General features: G+C 41.7%; 3 protein-coding genes and 4 non-coding genes across 7 annotated transcripts; 6 read left to right on the top strand and 1 right to left on the bottom strand.

Moving 5' to 3' along the window:
- Positions 1 to 689: 689 nt before the first annotated feature.
- On the top strand, positions 690 to 808 carry LOC129760315 (5S ribosomal RNA). Its single transcript, XR_008740318.1, has one exon. It is a non-coding gene; the product is annotated as a 5S ribosomal RNA (ribosomal RNA).
- Positions 809 to 4,894: 4,086 nt separating this feature from the next.
- Positions 4,895 to 7,705, top strand: LOC129760310 (uncharacterized). The gene has a single exon (XM_055757951.1). The coding sequence runs from the start codon at positions 4,895 to 4,897 to the stop codon at positions 7,703 to 7,705; it is 2,811 nt and encodes a 936-aa protein (XP_055613926.1).
- Positions 7,706 to 9,011: 1,306 nt separating this feature from the next.
- LOC129760316 (5S ribosomal RNA) lies at positions 9,012 to 9,130 on the top strand. Its single transcript, XR_008740319.1, has one exon. It is a non-coding gene; the product is annotated as a 5S ribosomal RNA (ribosomal RNA).
- A 349-nt stretch (positions 9,131 to 9,479) lies between these two features.
- Positions 9,480 to 9,598, top strand: LOC129760314 (5S ribosomal RNA). Its single transcript, XR_008740317.1, has one exon. It is a non-coding gene; the product is annotated as a 5S ribosomal RNA (ribosomal RNA).
- Positions 9,599 to 10,372: 774 nt separating this feature from the next.
- Trnaq-uug (transfer RNA glutamine (anticodon UUG)) lies at positions 10,373 to 10,444 on the top strand. Its single transcript has one exon. It is a non-coding gene; the product is annotated as a tRNA-Gln (tRNA).
- A 279-nt stretch (positions 10,445 to 10,723) lies between these two features.
- Positions 10,724 to 16,402, top strand: LOC129760312 (E3 ubiquitin-protein ligase RNF123). The gene is made up of 11 exons (XM_055757954.1): positions 10,724 to 10,989; positions 11,079 to 11,319; positions 11,379 to 12,572; positions 12,849 to 13,191; positions 13,255 to 13,345; positions 13,409 to 13,817; positions 13,891 to 14,658; positions 14,716 to 14,904; positions 14,959 to 15,406; positions 15,467 to 15,644; positions 15,801 to 16,402. The coding sequence occupies exons 1-11, from the start codon at positions 10,892 to 10,894 to the stop codon at positions 16,012 to 16,014; spliced, it is 4,173 nt and encodes a 1,390-aa protein (XP_055613929.1). The 5' UTR covers positions 10,724 to 10,891; the 3' UTR covers positions 16,015 to 16,402.
- Positions 16,315 to 17,972, bottom strand: LOC129760313 (splicing factor 45). Its single transcript, XM_055757955.1, has 4 exons — positions 17,712 to 17,972; positions 17,169 to 17,650; positions 16,800 to 17,100; positions 16,315 to 16,729 (listed from the first exon to the last, which is right to left on the bottom strand). The coding sequence occupies exons 1-4, from the start codon at positions 17,862 to 17,864 to the stop codon at positions 16,460 to 16,462; spliced, it is 1,206 nt and encodes a 401-aa protein (XP_055613930.1). The 5' UTR covers positions 17,865 to 17,972; the 3' UTR covers positions 16,315 to 16,459.
- Positions 17,973 to 20,828: the final 2,856 nt, after the last annotated feature.

The raw sequence follows: 20,828 nt of genomic DNA, 5'->3' as shown, positions 1-20,828 counted from the left end.
AACAACAATTGAAACGAAGGTTGATCATGTTTTAAATGGTGTATTTTCATTTTTCTGCCCATTGCACACCGTGTGTGCAATGCGGTTCCTCGAAATAATTTTATTTCGAGGAGCGGACTGCACACACGGTGTGCAAGGGACGTTTTTCGTAAATTTACGATTAAATTTTGAAAATTTCATTGTATTCATGTTTTTCAGATAAAAATTGATCGAATCAAAGAATAAAAAATTTTTGGCTCCTGGGGGACGCGTTCGAAAAAAGTCGCCGTCTCGAATGGGTTAAGCAACATCGGGCGCGATTAGTACTTAGATGGGTGACCGCTTGGGAACGTCGCGTGTCGTTGGCATCACCAAACTTTTTGCTTTTTGCTGTCCATGGTAAAGAAATCATCCCCCCCTCGAGAAAAATTCGTTTTTCTATCAACTGTGTACTTTTTCATGGAATCTTAGATTGTGTCATTTTTCGAATGAATAATTGAAGGAAGATGCATTTTAGGCAAGATTCAATGTCAATTTTCTCACCATTAAATCAACTGTGTTAATTTCATCCGACTTCATGTTGGCTATTTGTTTTAATTGTTTGGCCTTCTGGAGGACTTACAAGTAGCACCCGAATGATAAGACAATTAATCAACCTCCTATCAGGCAGGCTTAAAAGCATAAAACACCGTTATAAGCATGCTGAAATTGTCAACGATCATACCATGTTGAAAATACCGGTTCTCGTCCGATCACCGAAGTTAAGCAACATCGGGCGCGATTAGTACTTAGATGGGTGACCGCTTGGGAACGTCGCGTGTCGTTGGCATCACCAAACTTTTTGCTTTTTGCTGTCCATGGTTTTCGCCAAACCACCAGCTCATCTGGCGACACTGGATAAATAGGTTAAATTTATTTAAGAGTGTAAAATCGAATGTCAACTTCATTGTAAACTTCCGCTTGTTAACAATATCGAATAATTTACAACATTGCCCAAAATTCGGTTTACTAGTGCAATTCAGTGGTTTAGTTAACGGTCAATCCATCGTACGGAGAAATATCAGGTATTCAGAGTATTTATTTAGTAGATTAGATGAAAACTTAACATATATGATTCTCCATATAGGCTCAGCACAGTTTCTTGCTACATGCTGCATTTCCCGCTATCGAGTTGATAGAGGACCGTACAAACCTGAAAAGTAAATCCATTTATAATCTTAGCATCTTACCGAAACTAACTATAACTAACTTCAGTTCATGCACAGGTAGATAGAACTCAAGGAAACATAAGCTAGTTGCCAAGTAACGAATTCGGATTGAATCTGGACTGAAATGTAAGTTCCCTAACCTTAAAATGTAAAACTGTAACACTAATAAGAGTTCCATTTTAGTTTGAAGCATCCGAATAAAGATATTGCTATCAAAACTGGTTCAGCGTTAGTTTGGCAACAATCTTCAAAATTTCAATGGCCACCTCAGCAAATGCCAATGGACCCGAACAAAAATCTCCGTTTAAGAAAGTATCCTCCTGTTTGTCCTGTGACAAGGATGACTCTTATGACAACCTCGTACAATGCGACGACTGCGACGGATGGTGGCACTACAAATGTGTAGGAGTAGACAGCAGTGTGGAACACTTGCCCTGGACGTGCAAGCAGTGTAAACTTTCACGTCTACACAAAGCACCATCTGTCCGAAGCAACCGATCTTCTATTTTAACGATCAATCTCGATCTTCTTATAGAAAAACAAGAAATCCAACGGGCAAACATGGAGATCGAAAGAACGAAACTCGAAATGGAACAAGAAAAGGTTTTTTTGTAACAACAAAGGGATCTCCTTAAAGCAGCATTTAATGCGGAAGATAGTCGGAACCTTGGGGTCAAGGATAACGAAATAATCAACAATCAACGGCGTGTTAGAGAATGGGTCGACCAAGCATCAGTCCCCGAGAATCTAGTGGGCGAAATTTCAACACCTATCGGTGGGAACAAGCCGCTATCGAAGACACCGATGTCTCAAATAGGTATTGCATCGGGTCAGAGCGTCAACCCAACGCCACCAGACAGACACCCTCCGATTTCTCCAATGGCTCCGATATCCGGCACAACGCCTAAGATCGGATTGCGGAATAAACAATAGAAAGCTTCGAATTCAATTCAACTACAAGAAACGCCTCTGGTGATGCGACGCCTCAAGGACCAGCTCAAAGCATACCAGGAACAAGTTGAGAGCTGCAGAGCGATGTTGGAAATATGCAATAGTGAGAACGTGCCAACGGTTCTAGTGGATAATAGCATATCCCCTACACTTCAGGGCAACACCAATCCAACACGCCTTCCGAAAACTCGTAACATGAATAAAAGCGTGGATCCTCCCGTTAATCAAACCGATCGTAATATCGTAGTTTGTGAATACAACGCAGGTAAGCGTTCATCACCATTGCCCCTCTTGGAAAATGATAACATTAAATATCATGAAACATATTCCACCAACGAACACAATGATTCAATAAATGAATCCTCCGAGAAGCTGCGCAAAATATCGCGCTCTCGTTTGAAGCAAATAATAGTTGGATAGAAAATCGTCCAACTTTTCACGATACTATTACGGCTCAGCAGCGAACACCAAACGCGCCTCCGTTCGAGATACAATTAGATTCACAGTGCCCTCGCCAATCAGAACGTAATTCCCTGGCTCTACAGAATCTACAATCAATTCCACACCACCCTTTAGGGCCTACTCATCAACAGTTATCAGCGCGGCAGTCTCTGGCTCGCGAACTTCCAGTATTCTCCGGTGATCCGGCGGATTGGCCGATATTTATATCGAATTTTGATTACACGACGGAGGCATGCGGATATACAAACAGAGAAAACATGCTGCGGCTACAGCGGTGTCTGAGAGGCAACGCTCTAGATGCTGTGAGAAATAGCCTCGTCCTACCTGACGCTGTACCTCAAGTTATCGACGTCTTACGTCTTAGATACGGACGCCCCGAGATCTTGATAAACGTGTTGCTGCAGAAAGTTCGAGAAACTCCGGCCCCGAGAGCAGATAGATTGGAGGGCCTTATCGAGTTCGGTATGAGCGTACAAGCCTTATGTAATCACATTGAGGCAGCCAAAGAACAGGACCACTTGTCGAATCCCTCGCTCCTTCAAGAATTAGTCGCCAAGTTACCAGCAGATAGAAGAATGATGTGGGCGGCATACAAGCGTGGTTTTCCGGGAGCTAACTTGAAAACATTCAGCACTTACATGACGGAAGTCGTCAATGATGCCCTCACAGTGGTGAGCTACGAGCCGGAAACGAAAGGCAAGGGTGCCCTACGAGAGAAAGCAAAACCGAAGGGATTTATTAACGCACACGAAGCAGAGTCAATGAACTACACCGATGTCGACGAACCGAGGTCTATCTATAAAGCGCCGAAGAGATTCGAATGCACCCATTGCGAAACATCCGGACACAGAATCTACGAATGTGGAGAGTTTAAGAAACTTAGTATTGATGATCGATGGAGAAGGATTCGTGACTTACGACTTTGTCAGAATTGTTTATTTGGACACGGACGAAGGTCCTGTCGACGGAACAACCAATGTGAAATCGACGGATGTCAACGCAGGCACCATTATCTTCTACATTCGCCGAAAGCATCGAATGACACCACTAGGAACCCGGAAGTTGCGGAACACCACATTCATCACTCACTGAGCCACCATCTTCCATCAGCATCACTCTTTCGGATTATTCCCATAACACTCTACGGCAAAGAGAAGAAGCTAGAAACATTTGCCTTTTTAGATGAGGGCTCGAACCTTACGCTAATCGAAAGAGACGTTATCACTTCGCTTGAAATCAACGGTAGCCCCCAGCCATTGTGCCTCCGATGGACGGCCGGTACAACACGTACCGAAAAACACTCGGAGAGAGTAGTGGTGGAAATCTCAGGTACTGGATACGACAAACGCCACCGTCTTACCGCGAGAACGGTAGAAAATCTTTCCTTACCGACCCAAAGCTTTGAAATAAATGAAGCGATCGAAAATTATAAAAACCTTAAAGGCATTCCTATAGCTAGCTACCGAAATGCAAGGCCAACAGTGCTTATAGGTATCGACAACCTACGCCTAGCGTTGCCGCTCAAAATACGCGAGGGAGATAAACCAGGAATTGTGGCTGCCAAAACGAGACTTGGATGGTGCGTCTACGGAACGGAGTCAGCTGATCAGGAGGACGCATATAATTTTCATGTGTGTAGCTGTACTTGCGAAGAAGACCTTCACGAATCGGTTAAACAAATGAGCGAGGTTGATGCGGTAGGTGTTAAACCAAAGGAGATTCCTCCTTCAGCTGAGGAACAACGAGCACTGACGCTGCTGAAAACTACAACAAAAAGGGTCGGTAACCATTTCGAGACCGGGTTACTATGGAGAGAGGATTATATTGAACTGCCCGATAGCCTTCCTATGGCACTTAGCAGATTAGAAGGTTTGGATAGGAGGATGGAGCGAAATCCAGACCTGGGTGAAAATCTTCGCCGTCAAATGCGTGAGTACGTAGAAAAGAAATACGCACATCGAGCGACGACAGTAGAATTAAATCAAGCAGATCCAAAAAGAATCTGGTACCTGCCAGTCGGAGTAGTTACCAATCCGAAGAAACCTGCAAAAGTACGTATGATCTGGGACGCAGCGGCGAAGGTGGACGGCATATCGCTCAACAGCATGCTACTCAAAGGCCCCGACCAGACAGCCTCACTCGTTGCAGTGCTCTTTCGCTTTCGATAATTTCAGGTCGCGGTAAGTTCGGATATTAGAGAGATGTTTCATCGTATCCACATTCGAGATGATGACAAACACTCCCAACGCTTCTTGTGGCGCGAAAACCCTACGGAGAAACCTTCTGTCTATATAATGGACGTATGTACCTTTGGAAGTACATGCTCCCCGGCCTCCGCACAGTTTGTGAAAAACTTGAATGCTACCATCCAGGCAAAGGACTATCCGGAAGCATCTAAGGCCATCATATGTGATACCTATGTTGACGACTACCTGGCGAGTTTTAGTTCTCAGGACGAAGCAGCCAAAATTCGCCTTATCAATAAAAATGGAGGATTCGATCTACATCATTGGAGATCAAATAGTCCAGCCGTGATGGGGGTTCTCAACGAAAAACAATCCGTCGAGAAAAAGAATCTCAGTGTAATTGATAGCACCAACACAGAGCGTGTGCTAGGACTACTGTGGGATCCTTCCACCGATGAGCTAAGTTTTTCGACCGAAATGAAACCAGAAGTGCATCATCTTATCCAGCAGAATAAAAATCCTACCAAACGACAAGTCTTGCGCTGCGTCATGTCACTTTACGATCCATTGGGGATCCTTGCTCCGTACACCATACACGGCAGAATTTTAATCCAGGAGTTATGGCGCTCAAAGATTGGTTGGGATGAACCTTTGAAGCCTGAAGCTTATAATCGCTGGACACAGTGGTTTCGTGTCATTGAACATATATCAAACATCCGTATTTCGAGATGTTACTTTCCCTGTGCTGATATTGCAACTTATGAAAACACCGAATTACACGTGTTCGTTGATGCCAGTGAGGTCGCGTACTGCTGCGTATTGTATCTTAGAACGTTCAACCATGAGGCAGATCCTCAATGCAGCCTCATCACAGCTAAGGCCAAGGTAGCTCCACTTAAACCGTGGTCTATACCACGCCTTGAGCTCCAAGCATGCCTTTGGGGTGCGCACCAGACGAAATTCGTGAAAGAAAATCATAGTCTTATAATATCAAGAACAATTCTTTGGACAGACTCCAAGACAGCATTGTCCTGGATACAAGCGGACCCACGCAATTATCGACCGTTTGTGTCTAATAGAGTTGTCGAAATTCAAGAACTGACTTCAGAATATGAATGGAGATGGATCCCGAGCAGATGTAATCCGGCAGACGAAGCGACAAAGTGGGGTTCAGGACCGTACTTCACTCAAGAAAGCAAGTGGTTCAGCGGCCCCGAATTCCTCAAAGAACCGGAAAGCAAGTGGCCGTCCCTAAAAGAAAATCATACAATCACCACCGAAGAAATCCGAGCCTCCGCTCTGCATCATATCTGCGATCAGTCTTTGATTTGTTACGAAAATTTTAGCTCCTGGGAAAAGTTACAACGCACAATCGCTTTCATGCTACGTCTTTTCAGGAATGCTAAGAAAGGAAGCGTTAAACAAACTGGAGATCTACAACAATCCGAACTGCTAGCAGCAGAAGAAGCAATCTTCAAGCAAGTTCAGAAAGAAGTCTATGCGGATGAGATTATTGCTCTTGAAAGTACATCCCTGAAGAAAGGAATACCGAACGTGATCCAGAAAGAAAGCAAAATCTACAAGATGTCGCCTCACTTGGACGAAAAAGGAATATTGCGGCAAAATAGTCGAATTAAAGCAGCCCAAAATATCGCCTACAGCGTAAAGTTTCCAATTATTTTGCCCAACAATCACAAGGCCTGTGAACTCCTGGCGGACCGCTACCACCGCATCTTTCGCCATGGCAATGCAGAAACTATCGTGAACGAGATGAGACAAATCTATGCTATTGATGGATTGCGAGTGCTAGTTAAGAGAGTCGGTAAGGAATGTCAGCTATGTATGATACGTCGAGCCCAACCAGCCCTACCTCCTATGGCACCACTTCCACCAGCACGACTTGCACACCACGAACGACCATTCACGTTTACGGGATTGGACTATTTTGGTCCATTACTTGTCAAACTCGGTAGAGCAAATGTTAAACGTTGGATTGCTCTATTTACATGCCTAACGACTCGAGCTGTACACTTAGAGATAGCTTTCACACTCACAACTGCATCGTGTATATCCTGCGTTCGTCGCTTTGTTGGTCGTCGGGGCTCGCCTTACGAGTTCTTGAGCGATAACGGTACAAACTTTCAGGGAGCAGACCGAATACTTAGAACACAGATAAGTCAGGGATTACTTGCCACGTTTACTAGCAGCAGTACTAAGTGGACCTTTATACCACCGGGAGCTCCCCATATGGGAGGAGCTTGGGAGCGCTTAGTTCAATCGGTTAAGCGCGCGATGAATTACGCCTACAGCGACGAGAAGCTTGATGACGAGGGACTGATGACACTGGTCATAGAGGTGGAGAGCATGGTGAACGCGAGACCACTGACTTACCTGCCAATAGATTCGGAAGAAACAGAGGCCCTGACCCCTAACCACTTCCTTCTACTAAGTTCAAGCGGAGCGAAGTACGATCGTGAAATTATAGACAAAACCCAACAAAGGCTCGCTGAATCCGGAAATTCATATCGAATACACCTTCTTGGACGTTCGTGGGACAACATTCAGAATCAACTCGACAGATTCTGGACCCGCTGGATTAAGGAATACCTCCCTGTGATCAGACGACAATCGAAGTGGTTCGAGAACGTGAAGCCATTAGAAGAGGGCGATGTCGTGATGGTGATAGATCCTGCGAAGAGGAAAGGATGGGAAAGAGGCAGAGTTTTACAACTGATACGGAATCCGGATGGGATCGCGAGACAGGCGATGATAAGAACTTCAAGTGGTGATCACAAACGCCCGATGTCCAGACTGGCGCTCTTAGATGTCAAAGGTCGTGCGATTCCGGAAAACGTCGAAACACACCAGGGGGAGACTGTCGCCAAACCACCAGCTCATCTGGCGACACTGGATAAATAGGTTAAATTTATTTAAGAGTGTAAAATCGAATGTCAACTTCATTGTAAACTTCCGCTTGTTAACAATATCGAATAATTTACAACATTGCCCAAAATTCGGTTTACTAGTGCAATTCAGTGGTTTAGTTAACGGTCAATCCATCGTACGGAGAAATATCAGGTATTCAGAGTATTTATTTAGTAGATTAGATGAAAACTTAACATATATGATTCTCCATATAGGCTCAGCACAGTTTCTTGCTACATGCTGCATTTCCCGCTATCGAGTTGATAGAGGACCGTACAAACCTGAAAAGTAAATCCATTTATAATCTTAGCATCTTACCGAAACTAACTATAACTAACTTCAGTTCATGCACAGGTAGATAGAACTCAAGGAAACATAAGCTAGTTGCCAAGTAACGAATTCGGATTGAATCTGGACTGAAATGTAAGTTCCCTAACCTTAAAATGTAAAACTGTAACACTAATAAGAGTTCCATTTTAGTTTGAAGCATCCGAATAAAGATATTGCTATCAAAACTGGTTCAGCGTGAATTTGGCAACAATGGTAAAGAAATCATCCCCCCGCGAGAAAAATTCGTTTTTCTATCAACTGTGTACTTTTTCGTGGAATCTCATTTTGTGTCATTTTTCGAATGAATTTTCTCACCATGTGTATATTAAATCAACTGTGTTAATTTCATCCGACTTCATGTTGGCTATTTGTTTTAATTGTTTGGCCTTCTGGAGGACTTACAAGTAGCACCCGAATGATAAGACAATTAATCAACCTCCTATCAGGCAGGCTTAAAAGCATAAAACATCGTTATCTGGGGGAGGAAGACTGAATAAAAAAACAAAAAAAAATTTCAAACGTCAAATTTCTCTCATCAATCTACCGACCAGTGCGAAGGTTCAAAATTTTACTTTCTTATTTAGTAATTTTTAATAAAACTTTTTTCATGCTGAAGAGCACTTGTTTTGCATAAAACAATGATTTAATTAGGTTTTGTTTTGCTCTGGCAAATTCCTGCATGATCAGGCGTATTATGTCGCTCAAATTTTGTCAAAGTTTTGAAGCTGATAAATAAAAATGGCTTGATTAATGGTTGTTCTAAAAATATAGCTACATCTAAATTTAGCACCTAAACAACTGAGTTATATGACTCACTACACGAAACTGAACATCTAAAGTTAAAATTTGAACGATTACAAATCTTTTCAACAATTGCTGGCTTTTTGCCGAACAGTAAAAAAATGATGCAGAAAACGATGCAGCAAATTTCAGTCTTCCTCCCCCAGACCGTTATAAGCATGCCGAAATTGTCAACGATCATACCATGTTGAAAACACCGGTTCTCGTCCGATCACCGAAGATAAGCAACATCGGGCGCGATTAGTACTTAGATGGGTGACCGCTTGGGAACGTCGCGTGTCGTTGGCATCACCAAACTTTTTTGCTTTTTGCTGTCCATGGTTAGAAATCATCCCCCCGCGAGAAAAATTCGTTTTTCTATCAACTATGTACTTTTTCGTGGAATCTCATTTTGTGTCATTTTTTGAATGAATAATCAAAGGAAGATGTATTTTAGGCAAGATTCAATGTCAATTTTCTCACCATGTGTATATTAAATCAACTGTGTTAATTTCATCCGACTTCATGTTGGCTATTTGTTTTAATTTTTTGGCCTTCTGGAGGACTTACAAGTAGCACCCGAATGATAAGACAATCAATCAACCTCCTTTCATGTAGGCTTAAAAGCATAAAACACCTTTATAAGCATGCTGAAATTGTCAACGATCATACCATGTTGAAAACACCGGTTCTCGTCCGATCACCGAAGTTAAGCAACATCGGGCGCGATTAGTACTTAGATGGGTGACCGCTTGGGAACGTCGCGTGTCGTTGGCATCACCAAACTTTTTGCTTTTTGCTGTCCATGGTATAGAAATCATCCCCCCGCGAGAAAAATTCGTTTTTCTATCAACTGTGTACTTTTTCATGGAATCTTAGATTGTGTCATTTTTCGAATGAATAATTAAAGGAAGATGCATTTTAGGCAAGATTCAATGTCAATTTTCTCACCATGTGCATATTAAATCAACTGTGTTAATTTCATTCATCTTTATTTTCCATTTATTTTTTTTTCTTTGATCTTCTGAGGGAACTATAATGGTGCTTTCTGCATTTCAGTCTGCGTGATAGAATGTTGGTAAAGCGTCATATCATTTGGGTGGGACTTCTGGATGTGAATTCTCAAATCAAATTTATTCAATTCTTTTTTCTATTTCCTTTTTTTCCTGTTCCACCCAACTGGTTACACGATCAATCAATCTTGATGTAGGTACATGTACATTTCATCTGAGCAAGAGTTTACTGTGAAAGATTAACTTGAATTGTCTAACCTTTAGGTTAACATGCTCCTAAACATAAAAATGGAATGGGATATTTGGCTAATATGCTCCAAGATTCAAGGAATTAAAAAATTATCCAATGATACGATTTATCCCAACCTAGCTCATTGGTCGACTACCTCCTAAAGAACCTACCCCTTCCTCGTAAACACACGGTTTAAAGCAGAACGTTTGGTTAGGTTAGATTCACCAATACCAGGATGAACTGAATGATACGAGTTACTTAAAGGCATAAACCTCTTGTTATGCTATTTTAAGCTACGTTAGTATAGGTTCCATGGTGTAACGGTTAGCACTCAGGACTTTGAATCCTGCGATCCGAGTTCAAATCTCGGTGGAACCTCGTTTTTTAGAACTTAGTTGTTTAACTTACATTGTATGTACTCACAAAATTTCATGTTTATCATTGTTTTGCTTCTCTTTTCATGTACTGCATTTTTGTGCTTACCTACGTTCTTGAAATAATTTTTAATCTCGATTTCAGATAGAGTCGAAGAAAGCAGGAATCCGGCAATAAAAACTTTTAGCCGGTGTTCACTTTATGTGATTCTATCTCCTACTCGATTCGTAAACAATGCTGGGTTACCGTTATATGAAATCACTACTACACTGTCACTCGCTCCCCTCCAAAGACGGCTGTGGGCTAGTGAAAAATTGAAAGGTGAAAATTTCATTGTTTTGTCCCTACTCGTCGTTCGTTTGCGTGTTGGGTGTTGTCAACTTTTTTCCTTCTGCCATCGACATTCTCGGGAAATTTTCTCTCGAGTAAAATGTAATTTTCTCCGCCAAAATGGACTTTTCCGGTGTGGTTTGTACAGTATTTGCCGGGGAGTGTCCTGCCGTGTCCAATTCAACTCCGGATGAGGATGAATCGTCCTTTATTTCCGGGTAAGAATCGGTTTAGTTTTTTTTACCAGGAGAAGGTCATCATAACATTGAAATAATTATCGGGTTTTTTTTTCTTATGCTCCGGATAGTCGTCTAGCGGAGATCGAATCCTGGCTGGATGAAAAGCTTGCCAATCATCCGTTCCGGGAAGAGGAGGAACGCGTTTCGGTCGATCCGGAGGGAAGACTCGGTCCCAAGCGATCGATTTTTGATGTTACCGAGGATGGCTCGATTTTGGTATCCAAGGATAAGTTGACGCTGCAGTCGCAGAATGCCTTTTCGACCGTGAAAGCCAACTGTTGTGTCTATGCTGGGCGGTGGATGTATGAGGTATGTCCTGCAAGATCCTTCAAAAGGAAGCAAATTCTAACTTCTTACGTTTACTTAAGGTTCAACTCCGTTCGAAGGGAGTGATGCAAATAGGGTGGTGCTCTGCCCATTGTAGATTTACTCAGGACACCGGTGTAGGCGATACCCGTTACAGTTACGGTTTGGACGGTAGTAAGCAACGAATTTGGCACGTCTACACCCAGAAGTATGGTCCCTTCTGGAGGTCGGGCGACATTTTCGGAATCTGTGTCGATATGGACGAGGGCAAAATAGAGTACTATCGGAATGGAACGGCCCTGGGTGAAGCTTTCAAGGACATCGAACGTGGTCCCGGTTTGGCGCTTTATCCAGCTGTTTCGCTTGCCTTCAACGACAGTCTCACTGCCAACTTCGGAGGGTCACCTTTGAAGCATCCCATCGATGGCTACCGATGCCTTCAGGACCCCCCGAATATGTATCTGTTTCAAGCAGACTACCTTCTGAAGTATCTTGTCAATTTGTCTGGTGCAATATCGCGACAGTCTCAGACTTCAAATTATGGCGAAAGCTCGAAACGAACCGGAATTTCATTGGAATCATGTTATATGCTTCTTGCTTCAATTTTAATAGAAAAACTTGCTCCGCTTCTAGCCAACACATACGTTGTTGAAGATAAAGTTTTCAAATACATTAAGGGCATGTGCGTTCTTCGAAGTAATGCTAAGGTAAACGAATCGCCAATCCAACCCGGTTCTCTAGAGAGCACTCTTGGCTCTTTCCTCACACTGCTTTGGACTTATTTGGAGCCGGAGGAGATGAAACATTTTTTGAAGAAACTCTTAAACTTTCTGGCCAATACCTACAAGGAAACGCCACTAGACCTAGAATATGAGAAACAACGAAAAATCATCGTCATTCTCACCTGCATATGTCAACATCCGCAGACGCGCAAATATTTGCTAGAGTACAAGTTCTTTCGCAAAAACTGTCTCCCGTTGTTCCTTTACACAAAACCGCCCGATGAGGCCACGCTGGAACAACTGCTACCAGACGATGCCATTTGGACCGAGGGCCTGGGTGGATCCAAGGACGTCTATATGACTGCGTGCGACAAGCTGAAAGCCCACACCGGTGTGCTGTACACACTGCAGAAAAATTTGATCCACATTTTGCTGAACAATCGCGATGGCGATGAAAATTGTGCTCCTTCGAGTCGCAAAATCTTCATGGAAAAGTTGCGCAAATTCGTGATGGATAACAACTCGGAAATGAGGGTGAGTTTATTTTTCAGGGTTCACAATACGGTTTTAAAAATCAAATAAAAGAATCAGTATTCCAATTGAGCTTTTGGAAATGGATTCAGATTCTAAAAGGCGATCCAATCCAAGTCAAAATGTATTAAGAATCGAGTGAAAATTCGATTGAAAATTAAAATTAAACGTTAAGAATTAAGATGATTGCACTTTATCGATTTGAAGATAGGATTAGATTTCTCATGTTTGAGATGATTTTTTCTTTTTTAAATTTACCTCATTGTTCTTAAATTTCAGGGTTTGCTAGTTTCCTCAACCCAACCAGCTATTGGGTTGTCCTTCCTGTGCACTCTGCTGGACGTTGCGCGTACCCTTTGGGACGAAGAAGTGGTGCAGGTGGAAGCAAATAACGACCAGCAGCAGGATGGTTCCGGTAGCGGATCATCCCTCCAGCAGACACCTTTTATTGATTATCGTTTCTTTTACGATGGTACCTTCAAATATACCAACGTGGATCGTATTGGTGGGGTGCTGTCCTATCTGAAGAAGCACTTCCGAACGCAATTGGTAGCCCGGCTAGGAGAAAAACATCCCAGTTTGGCCACCGTCGAACAGGCATCGGATTTGAGGAATGAAATCGGTAAGCATATTGAATATAAATTAAAATAATAAGTTTCCTTAAAAAAAATCCAAATTATTTTAGCTGCATTCAACGCCTTTCTGGATTCAGCCATTTTCCTGGTTTCTGCGGGTCCTAATTCATCGTACTCGGCCGTTACACGAGTTGCTTCAAAGTAAAGCTTGTTAATTTTATGTATTTCAATCAACAGTTTTCACGATGATACTATTTTTTACAGCATTGCTTCCGAGATGCAACAACATCTTCAGCAACAGCAGCAGCAACAACAGGGCGGCGAATCATCTGGCGCTAGTCGTCCTGTGAGTGGTCAAGGAGTTCCGCCCAACGTTCCCTGTTCTGCCCTAGATGATCGGCTGTCAATTTGCGATCTCTTGGATTGTGCGGTTACTTTCTATTTTTCGGTGGCTCACAAGTATGTGGTGATGATTGCCGATCTGCGGGATAACATAAGCCATCTGTCGGATATTTTGCTAGAGACGAAGACAAACTGCGACGACGTGGTGCACAATCTGGAGGAACTCAAACGAGCTGCTTGTCAAGGAGGAAATTCCGGCTTTAGTAAGACCCACGAGGAACTGATGCAGGAACTGGATACTAGATTCGGGCAGAGGAAAAGTATTTTCGCTGTGAGTATGCTATCCTACTTTGTAAATAAATTTATTTAAATTTATTTCTAAAACGTCATGAATATCTCCTCAGAAACGTTCCATGGAATTGGCGAGGAAGCAGGCTTGGTACCGGTCGGTGGCGCTCGGAAATCATCGCCGAAGTTTGCTTTGCTGGTTGATGGAAATAATCTTCAAAACCGTGCAGGGTTTCAGCGCCGAAGATGATCTGTTCTCGTTTCTCCCGGAGACCTACATCAACGTGATACCCATCCTGCTGGATACAATTTTGGACTTCAGTTTCCACGACATTGCAATTCAGCATGAACTGAGCGCCGATCGGAAGCTTATTGATTCGGCGGCCGAATTCTTAGCCTCGCATTTAGCCGACTCACGGGTCATTTTGGCGTCTTGCAAAGATGCCTTGATTCAGGCCCTCGGGTCTCTAACTTGCCACGAAGCTGGTATCAGATCGCTGGAGCAGTGTTCGCATAAAAGTCAACAAGCACTAATACGAGCCTTGCTGCGACCCTACGAGAATCGAGCCTGGGGACAGAGCAACTGGTTACTGTTACGATTCTGGCTTGGTGATGGTTTCGCTTATAGAGAATCCAGACCACCCTGCGTTTGGCAATCTAGCAAGCAGCCCATGCGTTCACTGGGCTTGTATCGAAGCAGAGCCAAAAACGGAACTCACACCGGACTGCTACATCTGATTGCACCGGCCTGTCCTTCGAAACACTTTCAGCAGATGATTTGTGAAATGTTGAGCAAAGACGAACCTTACTGCACGACGTTCATGAACTCGGTGTTGTCTCAGCTGAATTGGGCCTTTTCGGAGTTTATCCACATTCTTCAAGACGTAGATATGTTTATTTTATGTACTTCTAAAATTATCTAAACGATTTACTTTTTTCAGATTCAAAATGCTTCTCAGCGTGACGACCAACAAGTGGTGGAAACGAAACAGCTGAAGATATGTTCCATGTGCTTCGAACTGACGGTGTCGTTGATGCGTGCCCTCGAAATGATTCTGACCATAACACCGGGGTTGCTGCAGGACGTCGCTGGCGGAAAAAGTGAAATCATTCTTGGGCGTATTTGTCAGGTTACTTTCGTGTCATCCGAAGAAATCACCATCACTAAATTTATTTAATTTTAGTTGGTGATTCAAGTGCTTTCGCGCGTTACCGCACCCCCGGGTTGTTTCCAGTTTGTGATGGACCTATGTTTGCCTGATCTAAGTAACGTCACCCACTTTACCATAATCAGCGCAGCCATCGGGATCCTTCTGGCGTTGATGCGCAACGAACTGCTCCTGGAAGATACGGCAGGTGGCAGTGGAGTCACAAAGGTCCCACGTATCTCGAAACACCTCCTAACGGATACCAGCTTTCACATCAGCAGCCTAGAGTTTGCCCTTGGAGAAATTAAAACTCCGATCGCCACTTCCAGCGATGAAGCTCCCAGGGGAAACTTCGATCCCAAAATGCGAGCCCACATTGATCCGTTGACCAATGAAGTGCGGGTGCCGTCTCCATTTCGGGTACTGATCGGTACCAAGGAAATCGTCCCGGATCCACCGATCATCAAGTTCAACATGGCTGATTGTAATACAATTACTTAGAAAATTAACTTTAGATGTTATGAATCGTTAATTCTATTTCTAGATCCAAGTCACGTGTCTCAGGAGGAGTTGAACAGGGTGCGAAGGTTGATTGAATTTTTGCAACTGCGGCAAACGTTGCTATCGGAGATAACGGTGTTTTCGGAAGAATCCCTGTGTCCGATTTGCTACGCGAAACAGAACTCGGCCGTTTTTCATCCCTGTCAGCATCAATCGTGCGAGTAAGTCATGTTAACATACCGTCGTTCGTTTTAGCATTATTTTTTACGGCTATAAGCTTTTATTTAAAGTCGCCTTCTGTCGCCAGATTAGACTGTGACTGAAAAATTCAAAATATTCATATACTTATACCTTTAATTTTATGTTTTCCTTCCCAGGAATTGCATAATCCAGCATTTGATGAACAACAAGCTTTGCTTTTACTGTAAGAACATTATAACAAAGGTGGACCGATCGGACGGATTCGTCCTGTATGAAAACAATGCTCCCTTCATTGTACCATCACTGCCACAAACGACGAGCTCATCGCAACAAACCGAAGACCCCAACACGGGCGGCGAAGACGAAGGAGATGGACCGAGTGACCCTTAAAAACAGATGATGTCCCACTCGAGAAAAAATCCCAAAATCTAGTCATATTCTACACGTAAGTTTTTCCATAAATCTCGTAAAGCTTCTGATGCTCACATTTTTTATAAAGACAAACTCTCTATATTATTACTGCCTGAAAGCTTCTAGTCAATGCGCATTCCCTCTGAATTAAGGTAACCATGAAGTAAGAATTCGAAACGTCGTCATACGCGTTAGCGCAGATATTTCAATTTAAATGTTTGAATCATGGTTAGTTGATAAATTGCATAGTACTGCAGAAGGAAAGACACTTTTACACGTTGTTATATTAGCTTACTGCTTCATACATCAGTAGATTTTATTCGTTCCCGAGAATGAAAAACGCACAAAATGAAAATTAAATTAGAAAAAAAAACATGAGTTTACGGTTTTTTTTTCTTATCGCTCTTCGAAATTGCTCCACCATCTACAAAAGGTCCATATTTTCAAACCGTTCCTGGCTGTAGAAACCTGCTCGCACCTGTCGACCACCGAAGAAGCGCCCATTCAGATCGACCACCGCCTTGATGGCACTTTCCATTCGTTTAAACTCGACGAAAATGCGAACCGACTCTTCCGGGGCCACATTGGGAATCTCGTTGATGACCACAGTCACCACGTCCCCATACTTGGTGTTACACTCGTCCTTCACCTCCGGTTCCAGATCGTCATCGACGTCACCCGGCCCAACCATGTTCTGTTAGTAGAAATTGACAAAAAAGGAGATGTTAATCATATGATTTTAAACCTAAAAAAAATTAACCTACCCTCAACAGAACCACTTTGCTGGGCGACTTCATAATCTCGGTAATGGACGGTTCGCCTGCAGGAGGTGGCGTAGTTGAAGTACCCGGCTGTGCTGCTGCTGCAGGAATTGCCTCAGGCGGTGGCATTGCGATATCTTTTTCGTGCAAAATCCTACCTCCCCTTTTGGAAGTTTTCTCCACCTGTAGGGCCATCGACATGCCCTGTTCCTGCTTACCCAGCCCTTGCCCGTCTTTGAATCCATATTTGGCCATAATTTTTGCGGCCACCGAGCTTCCCCCATAGGCTGTGAGCTGAGACATTCTGTAAATAGACAACATTTCAGTCAAAAAAAATTTCTACTGACCCAATTTTTGTAATAAAGATCATACTTGACTCCATCGGGTATTTGAGCGGTCGATTCCTGCAGCGACGAGGGTGGAGCGATGGCCGCCCCGGAGGATCGATTTCCACTCGGTTGGAATTCTTCTTCATCGTCCGACGTTGGCCGCCCGGCAAAGCCACTTTTTTTCGAACCCGGACCATCGTCATTGTTGTTGTGCATTTTGCTCAAATTAATTCCCCGCTTGTACTCCCGCCGATTGCGATTATAGTTGTTGGTCGGTGGTTTCGGGGGTTCCTTCGCCTTCCGATCCTTGGTAAGCTTCTCGTAGTCATTTGGCCACAGCGGATCGTACTCGTCCACCACATCCCAGCTGTAGGCATCGATCGAAGTACCCGATGAACTGGCTTCGGGGATTGATTTAGTCTGAATAATCACCGGTCGTGATTTGTCAACCGTGTTACCGCTCGATGAGGGAAGATTAAATAAATCTATACCGTCTTTTTTCTGCTTTAGGTGTGGAATCAAAGCCTGAAAAATGGATTGTGTAGAATCTCCAAATATTAGAATCAATTTACCATTATCATCTCACCGGTTTCCTCAACAAAGCATTTCTAGAAGGAATGATGGGTTGGCTGGCTTTTGCTTTGGCCTGCAGTTGCGTTTGGAGTAGCTTGATGCCGGATGACCACCCGGCCACCTTGTCGGGGCCCTGCTTGGTATCCAGATCGTCGTAGAGTGCCATATTTTACACAAAATAACTGCCTTTGTTAAAGAAACTGTAGTTTTTGGGAAGAAAATCGATTCCGAATTTTCTGGCCGTCGTTTGTTTACAAATGAACAACTTTTTGACAGGTCGCTAATAAATCTCTTTCTCAATTTGAGAGCCACCTGCATTGGTCTAGCGAAACTAAACTCGCAGTGCACGGAATTTTTTTTTCAAGGCGGTTTAACAATGCACGGAAAAAACATCAGTCAAGTTTAAAGATTAACACAGGTCAAAAAAATTATGTAAAAAATGGGATTATAGAAAATGTTGATGGACAAAGAATTTAGGGACAAACTCAATTAATTAATAAGAACACAAATTCGGTAAACTCTTAAAACTTGTGTTTGTGAATAGATTTTTATAGGCAAAGGTTTTCGAAGCTGATTTAGCTGCTTGACATTTATTTTCCGTTGTCGTCCAAATAGTTTCGCTACACGTTTGCTTTGCTCGGTCGATAAACCTTTTATGTTAACGAACTAATGATTAAATCCAAATTTTCAATTATAAGCCTTGTTGATTTAAAGAAAAATAGATTGATCTTTCCCAAATTAAAATACTTACATATATAGAATACGATTGTAGATTCCTTTTTTTTTTAAATTTCGTGTTCATAATTATCAAAACATAGAAACTCAAACGAAATCAGAATTTAGATTTAAAGCACTGAGAAGATTTGATAATGATAACACTAGTTAGTTACGTCAACACCATCCAAAGAATTCATCAACACCATCCAGACGGTCAACGATAGTAAAACAAAACAGATGTGGCCTCGACTGATTGATTGGAATGCGGCATGGCGAGCTTCATTAGAATTATATTATTTTAAACACAAGTGTTTCGGCTAATTGAATTGATAGGAAAGAACCATATGTTCTTTATGACTAGAAAGACCATATGTTCTTTGTATTAGAATTGTATAAAAAGGGATTAGCAATTGGTAGTAACTTTAGAATCAGTTCAGGTACAGTCAGAGTTAGTTCAGACTTAGGAGTGGTTCTCATAATTGTATGTTGGGTTATTAAGAATAAAATATATTTTTTTATTCAAACCTAGCGTGCGATTATTAATTAGTTTACAGCATTTTTGAACTCTGTTGCGGGCGGAATGGACAATTCAAAGACGCTGAGTCTTGATAGCAGTAAAACAGCTTCAAGCTGTAAATATATTTTAACTTTTAGAACTATACTCTAATTTTAGGTTAACAAATTTAGAAAGTTAAAATATATATAGTTCTAAAAGTTAAAATATATTTACAGCTTGAAGCTGTTTTACTGCTATCAAGACTCAGCGTCTTTGAATTGTCCATTCCGCCCGCAACAAACTCAGTAAACTGAAGGTCATTTCTAATGTGAAATCGGGCGCTGAATCCGAAAATGAAATTCAAAAAAATCTCAGTAGAACCGTTTTTGAGTTATGCTCCAAATATGAAATTTCAGAAAAATTAAAAAAGTTCTTGTATTTAGATTGAAATATCTCGGACGGCATAACAGTAATTTGAAATCCTTCTTTTGCATATTGAAGGTGAATAAATTTTCTATCGATCATCTGAACACAGTTTTTTTGTTTGACCAACAATATCGTTGATATTAGTGACTTTATGAGAGAAAAAATTATAAAAAACGCATTTTTTTAGAGAAAATTTTGTTTTAACGAAAGTTTTAGACTCGATGGTAGCATTTAAAAAATCTGATTCTCTTTTGCGCTTAAATATCAATTTAAAACAAAGATTTCTAGTGGTTATTTATAAAAATCGGTTGAAAATTGAAGAAGTTATGGCTACTTTACCATAACAGTATTTTTTGTAGATTTTCATAATTTAACGAATCGCAGTACACTTATCATAGTATAGGAAGAATGAAACATGATAAATCTCACTCGCTCCAAGTCAAAATTATTTATTAGCTTACCAGAAGGTCACATGCCAAGTTTCAGGAAGATCTGACCATAGGGAGGGGTTGCTTGAGTCTCAAACGTAAATAAAATTTTGAGGTATTTTGCCTGGGAGGAACGAAAAATACTGGTTTTTCATCAATAACTTCTTTCATCACAAGCCGATTGTTTTTTATGGTTGATCTTCTTAAAGCCTAAGTTGAGACAAATATTTCACCCGAAGACTGTAACTCGATTGGATTTGAAAGAGAAAAGTTATTGCGGTTCAAAAATTGTATTTTGGTCGAAAATTCTATGTATAAAACGCAATGAGTAAAAAGTACTCATTGCGTGTTGGACAAAATTTGCAGCCTTTGAACTGCAATAACTTATTTACTTCAAGTCCAATCGTGTTGCAGTCTTCAGATGAAATATTTGTCTCAACTTAGGCTTTAAGAAGATCAACCATAAAAAACAATCGGCTTGTGATAAAAGAAGTTATTGATGAAAAACCAGTATTTTGTGTTCCTCCCCAGCAGAAAACCATAAAATTTTATTCACGTTTGAGACTCAAGCAACCCCTCCCTATGGTCAGATCTTCCTGAAACTTGGCATGTGACCTTCTGGTAAGCTAATAAATAATTTTGACTTGGAGCGAGTGAAATTTATCATGTTTCATTCTTCCTATACTATGATAAGTGTACTGCGGTTCGTTAAATTATTAAAAACTCCAAAAATTTAAGTTATGGTAAAGTAGCCATAACTTCTTCAATTTTAAACCGATTTTGATAAATAACCACTAGAAATCTTTGTTTTAAATTGATATTCAAGCGCAAAAGAGAATCAGATTTTTTAAATACCATCGAGTCTAAAACTTTCGTTGAAACAAAATTTTCTCTAAAAAAATGCGTTTTTTATAATTTTTTCTCTCATAAAGTCACTAATATCAACGATATTGTTGGTCAAACAAAAAAACTGTGTTCAGATGATCGATAGAAAATTTATTTACCTTCAATATGCAAAATAGGGAGTTCAAATTACTGTTATGCCGTCTGAGATATTTTAATC

Source organism: Uranotaenia lowii, unplaced genomic scaffold (genome assembly GCF_029784155.1).
Source record: "Uranotaenia lowii strain MFRU-FL unplaced genomic scaffold, ASM2978415v1 HiC_scaffold_57, whole genome shotgun sequence".
Lineage (NCBI taxonomy): Eukaryota > Metazoa > Arthropoda > Insecta > Diptera > Culicidae > Uranotaenia > Uranotaenia lowii.
Note: the sequence above shows the minus strand (reverse complement) of the source record. Positions and strands in the feature narration are given on the sequence as shown.